At 55.9% G+C, this 13261-nt stretch overlaps 1 protein-coding gene across 1 annotated transcript; it reads left to right on the top strand.

The window, feature by feature from the left end:
* Positions 1 to 11842: 11842 nt before the first annotated feature.
* AANAT (aralkylamine N-acetyltransferase) lies at positions 11843 to 13004 on the top strand. The gene is made up of 3 exons (XM_049635650.1): positions 11843 to 12017; positions 12297 to 12451; positions 12677 to 13004. Exons 1-3 carry the CDS (start codon positions 11855 to 11857, stop codon positions 12980 to 12982), a joined length of 624 nt encoding a protein of 207 aa, XP_049491607.1. The 5' UTR covers positions 11843 to 11854; the 3' UTR covers positions 12983 to 13004.
* The last annotated feature ends 257 nt before the right edge of the window (positions 13005 to 13261 follow it).

The following is a 13261-nucleotide window of genomic DNA, read 5'->3' as shown; positions in this document are numbered from 1 at the left end:
GTTTCCCTCCTTCCTGCCGATACAGGGGCCGAGGACAGCAAATCCACCAGACCAGCTTGAAGAACAGTAGGGCGGCTGTCTCTCAGTAATGCCACTCTCCTCACCACCACGTCCCAGATCGCCAGGCCAAGGCCTTCTCCTCAGCACTCGTGGGTACTTCCTGGATGACCAGCCAAATGTCACAAAGTGACATCTTCCCCCAAACCCATTTCTTCTCCCAGACTCCTCACCCAGGTTGATGGCAACATCACCTACTACCTGGGAACCAAACTGGCCGCCTGAGGGTTAACCGTTGATCTTAAGCTCCACATGCAATCAAAGCCCAGGTCATGGCCCCTCTACCCCCTTTCCACACCCCCCAGCTCCAGAGGGGCTCCCCCGGGGGCCACTTCATGGGGAGGTGGAGTGGTGTCGTGGCACCATGGCTAGGGGTAGGGTCCCAGAATCAGACGGACCCGGGTTTGAAGCCTGCGCTGCCACTGGCTCACCGTGTGGCCTTGGGCAAGCCATTTCACTTCAGTGAGCCTCAGTTTCCTCTTTGTGAAATAGGAATAACAATAGTACGTACTTCTTAGGGCTATTGAGAATCTAACTGACATGGTGAATATATTGCATAGGGCCTGTCCAGTGTTCCAGTGTGATAGACGGTTACCTGCTGGTGCTAGTTCATCCCCATCGCTTGCCCACGCTGTTGCTGTAGCCTCCGTCCCATGCCCCTCCCCCGGCCCGTACTCCGCCCCCATACACCCCTTCACCGTGCTGCCTAAACTATCTGCCACCTTGTCCCCAGGGAGCTGGAAAACGCAGACACGATCATCCGACTTCTCGGCTTAACATCTCTCTGTGGCTCTCCTGGCCCACCAGGCAACCCTTCTAGAATCGATTCCCTCTACCTACCTCTAACCCTGTCTTCCAGCTGTCCGCCCCACACACATGCTCCGTGCTCCAGCCTGGGCTGCCTCCTCCAGGACCCCAAGTGTCGGTCCCTGGTGCCTTTTCGCTTGTTCACCATCTGCCTGGAAGTTTTTATGCCTCGACTTCAACTCCTGTTTCTACCTAAAGAACTCCTTTCCATCTCACAAAACCCAGATTGTGCCTTCTTATCTAAGAAGCCCTCGAAGCGCCCATTCCCCTGCCATTCCTCCCCCCCCCCACACTTACCTGGTGACACCTGTGTGATTGCGTTTATTCACCTCTCTTGTGCCCTTCTTCATCTTTGTACGCCAGCATCCAGCACGGGTCTGACGCATAGAAGGTGCTCCTCGGGGCGCCTGGGTGGCTCAGTCGGTTAAGCGGCCGACTCCGGCTCAGGTCATGATCTCACGGTCCGTGAGTTCGAGCCCCGCGTCGGGCTCTGTGCTGACAGTTCAGAGCCTGGAGCCTGTTTCGGATTCTGTGTCTCCCTCTCTCTGACCCTCCCCTGTTCATGCTCTGTCTCTCCCTGTCTCAAAAATAAATAAAATGTTGAAAAAAAAAAAAAAAAAAAGAAGGTCTCCAAAGGTGTTTTTTTTTTTTTTTAAGTTTATTTATTTATTTTGAGATCGAGATTGAGAGAGAAAGCAGGGCAGGGGCAGAAAGACAGACAGAATCCCATCACCCGCACCATCAGCGTGGAGTCTGACAGTGGGGCTCGAACCCACGAACCGCGAGACCATCGCCTGAGCCGAAACCCAGAGTCGGACGCTCAACCAACTGAGCCACCCAGGCACCCGGTGCTCCAAAGATTTTTGTTGAGTGATTGAACAGAACAAGCCAACCTCCTCCAACGGCCCTAAATGTGTCATCGGGTCTCTGGGACCTGACCCCTGTTTTTCTTCAAGTGCCCTGCTCTCGTTTCCTATATATGGAGAGGAACATTCACATACACAAACACACAAACACACACATACTCTTGTTCTCTCCTCGGACTTCAGCCTCTAGATCTGTGCTGGCTTTTGCGGTAACCCCTAACCACGTGTAGGTCTGGAGCCCTTGAAATGAGGCTAGTCTGAACTGGCATGTGCGGTAAGTGTAAAATATACACTGAATTTTGAAGACTTGGTTGCAAAAAAAAAAAAAAAAAAAATCCAAAATATCTCAAAAATTTTATATCGATTACTTGTTGAAATGACAATATTGTATCTGTAGTGAGTCAAATAAAATATATTATTAAAATCCAGCTCACCTGTCTCTTGTGGCTGCTTCATGTGGCTAGGACAAAATGAAAGTCATCTATGAGGCTCACATGACCTTTCTGTTGGACAAGCAGGGCTCCAGATGTTCAGGGAGCCGTAAGTCCCTTCTTTCTCCAGGAGATGGCGATCCCTCCCTGCCTTTGACACCTCCGTTCCAGAAAGGTCTGGAAGGTTCCTGAGGAAACTGCCCTGTGTACTATGTCAGATGGTGAACCCCCAATAAGGACGGGGCTCCACTCAGCCCTGCAGTGAAACCAGCCTATCTATGCAAATGAGGCTTCAAAATAAATCCACAGGAAGTCAAGAAGCTAAATGCCATCCTCCTCAACGGAAGAATCAACACCTGTTGATAGACACCTACTCTGGGGGACACACTTCCACTTTCACCCCGGGCTCTGTTTTCCAGGGGTTCATAAAGCCTGTTGGGGAGATGGGCGTCAGCGGATACAGTGGTGTGTAGCCCGAATCCACCTTCAGATCCCAAGAAACCCTTCCCCCACTGCCAGGCACTGGTCGCTGAGGATCACGGCTGGGGTACCTTTCCAAGGGTTGCCCTCGGCCAAAAGAAGGTGCCTCAGCCATCCGATGACTGTCCTTAAGGAGGAACAAAGCCTGGCCTTTCACCTCCATTCAGGACACCTGGGAAGGGCCACCCCGACTTCGGAGCTTCTCCTGGGATCAGCTGAGGTCTCTGCTAGAACTTCCTCATCAAGGTTAAACTTCTCCCTCTGCCCACTTCTGCCGCCCTTGCTCCCTGAGGACACTCCCAGTAAACATCCTCAGAGTCTTTAAGTCTGTTTCCTAGGCAATCTGACCCGTAATTGGTGCCAAGTGTGGTCCTAGGGAACAGACCCTGAAAGGGATTCTAGAGGGGCTCCTGGGTGGCTCAGTCGGTTGAGCGTCCGACTCTTGGTTTCGGCTCAGGTCATGATCTCATGAAATCATGATCTGTGAGTTCGAGCCCCACCTTGGGCTTCTCAGCTGACAGTGTGGAGTAGCTTGGGATTCTCTCTCTCTCCCTCTCTCTCTCTCTCTCTCTGTCCCTTCTCCTCTTGCCCTCTCTGTCTCTCTCAAAAGCAAATAAATAGGAGCGCCTGGGTGGCTCAGTCGGTTAAGCGTCTGACTTTGGCTCAGGTCATAATCTCGCAGTTCATGAGTTCGGGCCCCGAGTCGGGCTCTGTGCTGGCAGCTCGGAGCCTGCAGCCTGCTTTGGATTCTGTGTCTCCTTCTCCCCCCCCCCCCCCCCCCACCCATGATCCGTCTCTGAAAAACAAACATTAAATCTTTTTAAAAATAAAGAAATAATAAGCAAATAAATAAAAATTTAAAAAAATGAATGGGATTCTACAGCTGGATCATCCACCTACTAACGAGGAGCTCCATCAGCAGTGGTAGGTGCTGGCCCCTGGCACCCTACAGCCGTGCAGTGGTTAAAACTTTTGTGGGCAACAAACTGGGTTGGGTACCAGCAGAAGGAAATGCGGTTAAAAAAAAAAAAAAAAGAAAATCTCAGGCATTTGCAAGGCACGGGAGAGTGGTCATTTGTAAGGACTATGGCATCTCATGACTATTGCTGGGGGCAGTCGCACGAGAGACAGTGAAAAGCTACGGGTGACGGGTCACCAGTTCAAAGCTCAGTATATAAGCCAGAGGGCCTCCTGGGTAGAAACGCACCGCCTGAAGTTAGGGAACAGAGAAAAGTAAGGGATCAGGTTCTGGACTTAATCAGGCCAGCAGAACCCCAGAGGAGGTTGAATTCCCAAACTTGGTGAGTCAGCTATGCCAAGGAGGACCCTAATTGGGAAGAAGGGGGGCTCTGAGACACCTGGGGATACCTGGATTGCTGTGCTCGAAAATCCCAAAGCCTTGAGAACATCTCCTTGAGCCTTCTGGGCCCTCACAGGTGTGGCCCCCCTCCCGCCTGTGACAGATTATTGCTTTCTCTTTGCCGGAAGACAAGACTCTTCCTTGTAAGACAAGCGCCAACCCTCCCCCACCCCCGGACCCCAAGGGTCTACTCTATCTCCTCTGTTTGGACCAGATCAATAGCTGGGTCTCAATCACAGCATAACCCGGCTGGTGACGTGCTGGGCCACCTAAGGGAGGAGAAAGGCTGTACCTGGAAGGGCCTGCAGGTGCCAGCCGCTGGTACCGACAGGAGCGGGGAGAACGTGCGACTGGAGTCAAGGACACGGGGCCAAGAGGGGCAGAACATCAAGCTGGATAAGGTGAATGCGTAGTTCTGGGAACGCTTCTCCCCACAACGGGATTTATCACCCTGGCAAGGACCCCGGAATTTGGTGCTAACACACCGCCAGGGCGGCTCTTGGCAGCTTGGAGAGAATGATCCAAGAGCACCCGCCCCCTGGCTGGCAGGGCTGCTCTCAGCTCAGGAAGCTGCCTCAACCAAGGTCAATGCAGGGCAAAGAGGCCTGCCCCCTGCTTCATTCAACCTGGGTGTCTCTGAAGGGCTTCCTGGCTCCTGAGCTCCCACGAGATGGGCCGAGGCCTCTGTGGCAATGACAGCAACATGACGGACCTCTCCCTCCACCCAGGGCTGCTTCCCCTGCTCCCTGACAGGGTCGGCCCCCGAGAGCTCTCCCCAGCGAGACTGCTGCGTGCAATCCTCTATCTCGGTTTCTGTTTCCCGGGGAGCCTGCACGTAACAGACTAAGTTTGAAAAGGTAAACTAGGCAAACTGTGCTCAGCGCGAGGCCTGCAGGGCGGATCTGAAGTCCAGGGAAGGAGTTAAGAGAAACAAGCCGCCCTCAAAACCACCAAAAATCGCAACCAGTGGGGCCTCTGGGTGGCTCAGTCGGTTAAGCGTCCAACTCTTGGTTTCGGCTCAGGTCATGATCTCGTGGTTCGTGAGTTCGAGCCCCACGTCGGGCTCTGCGCGGACGGCACGGAGGCTGCTTGGGACCCTCCGTCTGTCCCTCTCTCTCTGCCTCTCCCCCACTCGCTGTCTCTCTCTCAAAAATAAATAACCTAACAGGGCTGCCTTCCCTGCCCCTTAGGGCCTTTCCGTTGCTTTGCATGGAAAATTGGGGTCTCAGAGACATCATCAGAGTGTCTCTGGGCCCTGTGTCTCAAGGGGCCCGCTTCTCAGTCTCCCCCAGGTGGACTCCCCCGGGCCCTGTAGTGGGAACCGGGCCATTATCACATTGAGGAGAGGAGGGAGGAGCAGGTGCAGCCCCGTGTGGGAAGTTCCCAGAGGTCCTGGGACCAGGGCGTCACTCACCTGGGCCCAGGTGGGATGCTCGCTGCCACACTGTGCCAGGCTCTGTGGGTGGGTCAGAGTCGTTGCAGGTGATGGTGCTGGTGAGGGGAGAGGGGGATGGAGGGATAAGATAGGGGGTGGGGGAAGTCTTGCCAATGGGTCCGTGTGTCTTTAATTTTTATTTATTTTATTTATTTTTTAATTAAAAAAATTTTTTAATGTTTATTTTATTTTTGAAAGAGAGAGAGAGAGAGAGAGCACAAGCAGGGGAGGGGCAGAGAGAGAGAGAGAGAGAGAGAGAGAGGGAGAGAGAGAATCCCAAGCAGGCTCTGCACTATCAGCACAGAGACTAATTCTGGGCTTGAACTCACGAACCATGAGATCATGACCTGAGCCAAAATCAAGAGTCAGACGCTTAACCAACAGAGTCACCAGGCACCCCGGGTCAGTGTATCTTTAACAGGTGGCCTCTGCCCTGCTGTGACCTCTGCTTTGCCACCATGAGGCCGCTCCCCTGCCTCTGCCCTCACACCTCCCCACCCCTCTCTTCTGAAAGACTTCAAGGCCCCCAGGGGCCTCCGTGTTAAGAGCATCTGAGATCTCTTCTCCATTCTGGCTGCACTTGACGTTGCTGACTGCCCCATGGCTGGGACTCTGGGAAATGTCTTTATCCTTTTCCTTTCTTCCTGCTAATGTCTCCTTCCTCGCAAAGAGTGGACGTTCCTTAGCTTTCCTGAGCCAACACGCAGCCCCTCAGAACACTCTTTCAGGGGCGCCTGGGTGGCTCAGTCAGTTAAGCATCCGACTTCGGCTCAGGTCATGATCTCACAGTTCGTGAGTTCAAGCCCCGCGTTGGGGTCTGTGCTGACAGCTCAGAGCCTGGAGCCTGTTTCGGATTCTGTGTCTCCCTCTCTCTCTCTGACCCTCCCCCATTCATGCTCTGTCTCTCTCTGTCTCAAAAATAAAAAATAAACGTTAAAAAAATTTTTTTTTAAAAAAAGAACACTCTTTCAGTACCCAGACCTCCGTCGTCTACTCCATCACGAGTATGGCCACATCTGTACCCATCATCCTTGCCGCTTCAGATCGTTAGTGGGATAGGGGCTCAGCTGGGTCAGAGGTGAGGCTGAGACAGGTGAGGAGTTAGGTAACATGACCCTTGTGTGGGGGTGGGGGGGTGGGGGGTGTCTCTATGGGCCCTGAACAGCCTTGCTCCAAACTATCATAGAATGTTCTGGAGCCCTAACGCAGGAAGCCAAGCCATCGCCCATGGTTTGCTTGGGACCAAAGAACCGTGTGGGAGAGAACCGGAGCCCAGCCCATAACTGCCATTCACATGTACATAGACCCGTCTGGTGGACTGGGAGACCAGACCGGAGGGAGTGAGGGCGGCACCCCTAAGGGGGAGACATCCAGTGAGAAGGAGTGTGGTTTGGAGGCCAACGGGCAGAGTCAGAACTGGGGAGCAGTGGTTACAGGACCCTTTCAAGGGAGCTGGTGCTTCTCAATGCGAGAAGACTGGCAAAGAGCAAAATTATACCAGGGCGCCTGGGTGGTCCAGTCAGTTAAGCGTCCGACTTCGGCTCAGGTCATGAGCTCCTGGTTCGTGGGTTCAAGCCCTGTGTTGGGTTCTGTCCTGACAGCTCAGAGCCTGGCGTCTGCTTCAGATTCTGTGTCTCCTTCTCTCTCTCTGTCCCTCCCCCCATCTCAAAAATAAACATTAAAAAAAAAAAGAGCAAAATTATATCAATAGGGGATCTAAAAAGAAGCACCCTGAGCCAGTGGTCCCCACACAGGACACTGGGTCACACTGACTCCATCGGATACGCAGCTCACCTCTGGTTCTGCTGTTGGAGAGCCTGTGATGTCCTCTGTGATGCCTGTCACATAGATGGCCCTCTTCTCTTGCCCCCTGAGCCTGGACAGAGCCTCAGAACATGCAGGGGGGGTGGGCGGTGTTCCAGGGGCCATTCAGGGCAGAGGGCACTCTAAAGTGAGTCTGAGCTTCTGAAGGGAGTCCATTTCTCTTAGGGGGTCCCTACTGGGACCAGTCTCATCTTGGCAGGGCCCTCATGGAGTTCACAGCAGTTCTGGCCCATTGCAGGAGGGTCGGGGGGTGGGGTGGGGTGGGGACTCTTGATCTGTTTTACACACTTGACCTCTGCCCAAGACTCCACTTGCAAAGGGGTGCAAAAGTTTGAACCCCTGCTCTGGGCACATGGCTAGGTAGGCACACTCTCTCCCCACAAGGCAGACAAACAGGATGCCAACCTACAGCTCGGAGAACATGTACCTTTTTTTTTTTTTTTTTTTTTAAATAAACTCACCACATGCGGGGCCCGAACTCATGACCCACAGACCCAGAGTCACATGCTCTGCTGACGGAGCCAGCCGGGCGCCCCTTGGGGAATGTGTACTTTGAACAGTGGTTCTCAGGCCCGGCTGCGCAGAGGAAGCCCCTGGGGGAGGAGCTATGCTCCCGGAACTTAAAATGAGAATCTCTGGGGAGGTGACACAGTGCTTGGAATTTTTTAAAGCTCCCAGATGATTTCAAGGTGCAGCCAGGCACGGGAGCCCTGCTTTGAAGCCGGGGGAGTTGGATCGGTCACAGTAATGGCTAGCAACATCACACCATGATGTACACAAGGACTTCAGCCCTGCCCGAGGCTCGGACACCTTCTTCCCTGTGCCCTGTGCAGGCACGCAATTCTTCCTGGTTCCCTCACTGCCCCTTCCCCGGCCTGTGCTGACCACTCCCTTTCTCAGACCTCACAGACAGAGTAGCCAGATAAAACACAGGATGCCCAATAAAATCAGAATTTTTTTTAAAAATCTATTTTTAACTTTGAACAGAGTTGACCTAAATGTCGCATGAGTTTCAGGTGGAAATCAGAATTTTGGATCAACAATTTTTTAGTGTAGGTGTGTCCCAAATATTGCAGGGGACAGACTTATACTTAAGAAAATTTGTCGTGGGGATGGGGCGCCTGGGGGGCTCAGCTGGTTAAGTGTCCGACTTTGGCTCAGGTCATGATCTCCCAGTTTGTGAGTTCGTCCCTGTGCGGGGCTCTCTGCTGTCGCACAGAGCCTGCTTTGGATCCTCTGCCTCCCCCCTCTCTGCCCCTCCCCTGCTGGTCCTTTCTCTCTCTCTCTCTCTCTCTCTCTCTCTCAAAATAAATAAATAAACTTAAAAATAAGTTATTTGTGGGGCACCTGGCTGTCTCAGTCAGTGGAATGCGCGACTCTTAATCTCAGGGTTGTGAGTTCGAGCCCTAGGTTTGGGTGTAGAGATTACCTAAAAGTAACAACTTTAGGCAGCTCTTTCTGCCCACGGGGTCCTGTCCCCATGCTGTGACAAAATCACCTTTTTGCACCAAGAAAAAGTAAAAATGAAAACAAAAATAAAATCCAAAAAAAAAAAAAAAAGTTGTTTACCTGAAATTTGAACCTCACAGGGCTTCCTGCATTTTTATTTGCTAAATCTGGCACCCTTATTCACAAGGTACATCCCTTGAGGCCACTCTGTTGGTCAGATGAATTTGATGACAGCTCCTCGTGGGGAAGGACACACCGAGGTCCGGAAGCGGTTGGTGTTCCGACAGGCCTCCAGAGATCATCACTCAGCAAGGCTGGGACTAGAGACAAATGCAGTCACTCTTGATCTTTCTCTTAACTTCACTACAGAGGCGTCCTTCTCTGTCTCCGTCACCCCCGTGTGTCCGTCACCCATCTCTTTCCCTCTCATCGCTGATGGCATACTGTCAGGTTCTTCAGTTGATGGGGACAGCTCACCCTCCCTTTCCCTCCCCTGCCCCCTTGGGGGATCGGGTCCCCCAGCTCAGCCATGTTTTGTATAATGTCCTGTCTTCGTCTCTGAGGTTCCACGTGTCTAGAGGTGTTTTCCAGAAAGAATAGGGCCATACAGCGGTCAATCAAAAGAGAGGCAGATTCGATAGCCTGCTCTTCTCTGGTGGCTCTGGGCAGTGGTGATGGGCATGAGGGGGCGCGGTGGAGCCACGGGGTCTAAGAAGGACAGAGAAGACCTTTCCTGAGACCTTGAGGTTGGAGGTACAGGTGCCCAGCCCCGGTCCTGGACCTGTCTTCCCAACCAGGCCCGAAAGCCAAGCGTGAGGAGGTCTTCTGGGCGGTCCCGAGAGGTCCGTCGTGGGCCCCCAGAAGGGGAAAGACAGGAAATGCCTGGTAGCAGTTGGGGTGGGGGGCACGTTAAGCTCTGGGGGTTCTGCTGGGCCTCACACAGCAGAGAGGCCCTGGGAGGAAGGGATCCCACAGATAGGAGCGTGGGTGTGGGGGGCATCTGGGCTGGTCTGGGGACCCCGATGTCAGAGCCACGTAGGCAGAGCTCCGGGACCATGGCAAGAGCAGGCCCTCCTTCTGCGGCGGGTAGACAGGGCATCGCCAGGGTGATGGCAGGGGGGCACGAGTCACTAAGGACCTCTTGCTTGTTGAGGCTGGTTTTTGTGACAGGTGATGAGCGAGCGTTGAGCGTGGGGCTTTGACTCTTACTTCTGGACCTGGGTCTTTTCCTCAGAGTGCTCTGGAAAGAGGTAGGCTGGTTATATACATGGAGGGGGTAATTTATGAGGGCAGGACGTAGAGGCGTGTGTCTGGTGATCAGTGGCTTGTCTCCGTCTACCCGGCAAGGTCTGAATACGGCTGCCTCCAGCCCTGCCTGCCTCTCCAGGCTCCCTGAGATCGGGGCATTTCCTCCCAAGGCCAACGGCACACCCACTGGCTCCCCTCGCTTTGGGAGACCCTGATCTGAGGACACAGTCTGATTGACGGTCAGTAGGAGTGTGAAGGCGCAGATCCGTCATGTGGAAAATCAACACACACCCTGTAATTGCGTGACACAGGGAGACAGCCTGGGGTTGCCTTTCTGGCCTCCGCGACTTGCTGGGAGGCTCTAAGCAGGTTCTTCAACCTCTCTGAGCCTCTGTTCCCTTCTCTATAAAATGGGGTTAATACTGGGCAGGCCTGTCAGGTGGATTAAAGGACACTCGTACCTGAGGCCCAGCCCAACCACAAATGGTAGCACTCCCAGCCTGCAGAAGCTGAAAGGACCCTCGGGGGTGGGCTTGCCCAAGCCTCCAGAGCACAAAGGGTGAATGCCTGTCCCAGCCAGGCAGAGCCAGGGCGGGGATTAGAGCTGGACCCCTGAGGTTTTAGCCCTGTGCTCTCCCCGCCCCTCCCCCCGCCCCTCTCTGGGGCCTTCCTCAATCACTGTAATCCCTTGTGCATCCAATATGTCACGCTGATGTCTGACAGGCAGAGACAGGGCACGGAGCCGCACAGCCCTGCTGGCTTTGTCCTGCTGGTGTGACAAGGAGGCGGGGCAGGGATTATAAATCGGTGAGAACATCCCATGTTCCCCAGTGACGCCTGCTGCAACAGGCGAGCTGCGCACCGAGGGGGCGTCCCAGATTCCCCCCCCCCGCCCCCCCGCCCCGGCTCCTGTGCCTGCGGACTACCTCCGGGGTGATCGGCTCTGTGGTGGGAACACTGGGCCCCTGCTGAGGGTGCTGGTAGGTGGGACCCCTGCTCCTGGCTCCCAGCCTTCAGGAACAGGAGCTACCCTGGCTGGGGCTTCTGGATGTAGGGAGAAAGAGTAGCAGGGGGCGGGGGGGGGGGGGGGGGGGGGCCGGGGGGGGCGGGGGGGGGGGGAGGGGGGCGGTGCGGCAAGGCACGTATGGAAGCCATGGGCTTTTTAAGGGAAGGATGGCCTCCTCTAAGAATCCCCAGGGTATTTTGGGAGAGACACGGTGCCACAGGGGCACAGCGGCTGAGCCAGGGGCAGGGCGGGAGGGGTCTCGCTGCTCCCCAGGCCGGCTCCCTTCTCCCTCAGACTACCCCTGCACTCCTGATGCCTTCCGCATGCGTGCACGGTCCAGTCTGAGGCCATCTGAGTAAATGTGAAGGTTCCCTGAGAACCCGCTTTGGTTAAGGGCCTTTTGCTCCAGGGCCAAGGGCCGAACCCGCCTAGAAAGCTGGAGCCACGGTATCTTTTCACCCAAAGGACCAGAAAGTCTCCTTCTGGGCAGATAAGACCAACTGTGTCAGAAGTGGTCGGTGGCCGCCCCTCCCCAGGCTCCACAGAGCCCTGCCCACCCTTCCCACCGCCTCCTGAGACCTGGGTGTCCCTGGCGGGCAGTGAGGCCAGATCTGGAGGTGTGGAAGGGCTGTTCCGCGGGTACTTCTGTCTGAGACGGAAAGGGGGGGAGAGGGCACCAATGTTTACGGCCCCCAGGGTCTGCTTTGGGACTCACCTGACCCCAGGTCCGGCCACAAGAGGCAAGACGCGCCGTCACCCTGGCCCGCCCCCATCGGAGAGGAGGACCGTACCCCTGACCCTCGCTCCTCCCGGATAGGTGCCGCAGGACCCTTTCCGGCCACGAAGGCCACTTCTGAAGCTGGGGCACCCGGGGAGGCACCAGCATCCAGGATGTCCACACAGAGCACGTACCCGCTGGAGCCCGAGGCCTCGCAGCTGCAGCCGGAGACCCCAAAGGCCCCAGGCCGCCAGCGGCGTCATACGCTTCCCGCCAACGAGTTCCGCTGCCTCACCCCGGAGGATGCTGCCAGCGTGTTTGAGATTGAGCGTGAAGGTGAGTGGGCCCCGCACAGGGTCTGGACGCTGATGCGTCTGTCCATGGGGAGGAGCCCCTGTCCTTGGTGGCTGGGCCCCCAGAGTATCAGATCGAGTGTGTGTGTGTGTGTGTGTGTGTGTGTGCGCGCGTGGGGATGGGAAGGGCCCCGAATCCCGCTTTCCTATGGGGGAGGGGTGGGGAGTGGGAAAGCACACCTGGGCTTCTGAGCAGATGCTCGGTGGCCAGTGGCATGTGGCACGGTGACCGCTGAGTCACACGCCATACCTCCCCTTGCAGCCTTCATCTCTGTCCTGGGCATCTGCCCCTTGTATCTGGAGGAGATCAAGCACTTCCTGACCCTGTGTCCAGAGCTGTCCATGGGCTGGTTCCAGGAGGGCCGCCTTGTGGCTTTCATCATCGGCTCGCTTTGGGACCAGGAGAGACTCACTCAGGTGAGGGCAGGCGCCCCTGGGCTGTGATTTCCTCCTCTGGGCCTCTCCCGGGTCAAAAGGACCCACCTCTTTGGAGGGTACAGCTCCCAGTTTGGGGCCCTCCTTGGGTAGGAATGGAGCCCCGATTGGAGGCACTCGAGAGACGCTTGCTCGGCCAGCGGGGCTAGCTGGGGAGGCAGGTATCGACGGAGATGCCCTGGACTCACATCCCTTGCCCGTTCCCAGGAGTCGATGACGCTGCACCGGCCCGGGGGCCACACCGCCCACCTACGCGCCCTGGCCGTGCACCACACTTTCCGGGGACAAGGCAAGGGCTCCATCCTGATGTGGCGGTTCCTGCACCACCTGGGGAGGCAGCCAGCAGTGCGCCGGGCCGTGCTCATGTGTGAGGATGCGCTGGTGCCCTTCTACCAGACATTCGGCTTCCGCCTCGTGGGCCCATGCGCCATCACCCTGGGCTCGCTCACCTTCAAGGAGCTGCAGCGCTCCATGTGGGACCATGCCTCCCGGCGTAGGAACAGCGGCTCCTGAAGTCACTGCTCCCTGCACCCCCCCCCCCCACCTGGGGGCTCCTACCCGGCCCCAATTTCCCGTTCTCTCCCCAACCCAGCTGCCCAGCAAGCTTGGATGATACACTTCCCAGCCTATCCTTGTGAGGCTCTCTGGACCACCCCTCCCCCCCCCCCCCCCCCACATTCCAAATTGTGCCAGAGGTGGGGAGTGGTTGATAACCGGGGACAGCAGGAGGTGTCCTGCGACCCACCTCAGCCACTCCTTCATTCTCGGGAATCAATGGGGGGCCCTCTGGGC

The sequence above is a fragment of the Panthera uncia genome, chromosome E1, assembly GCF_023721935.1.
Source record: "Panthera uncia isolate 11264 chromosome E1, Puncia_PCG_1.0, whole genome shotgun sequence".
Lineage (NCBI taxonomy): Eukaryota > Metazoa > Chordata > Mammalia > Carnivora > Felidae > Panthera > Panthera uncia.
Note: the sequence above shows the minus strand (reverse complement) of the source record. Positions and strands in the feature narration are given on the sequence as shown.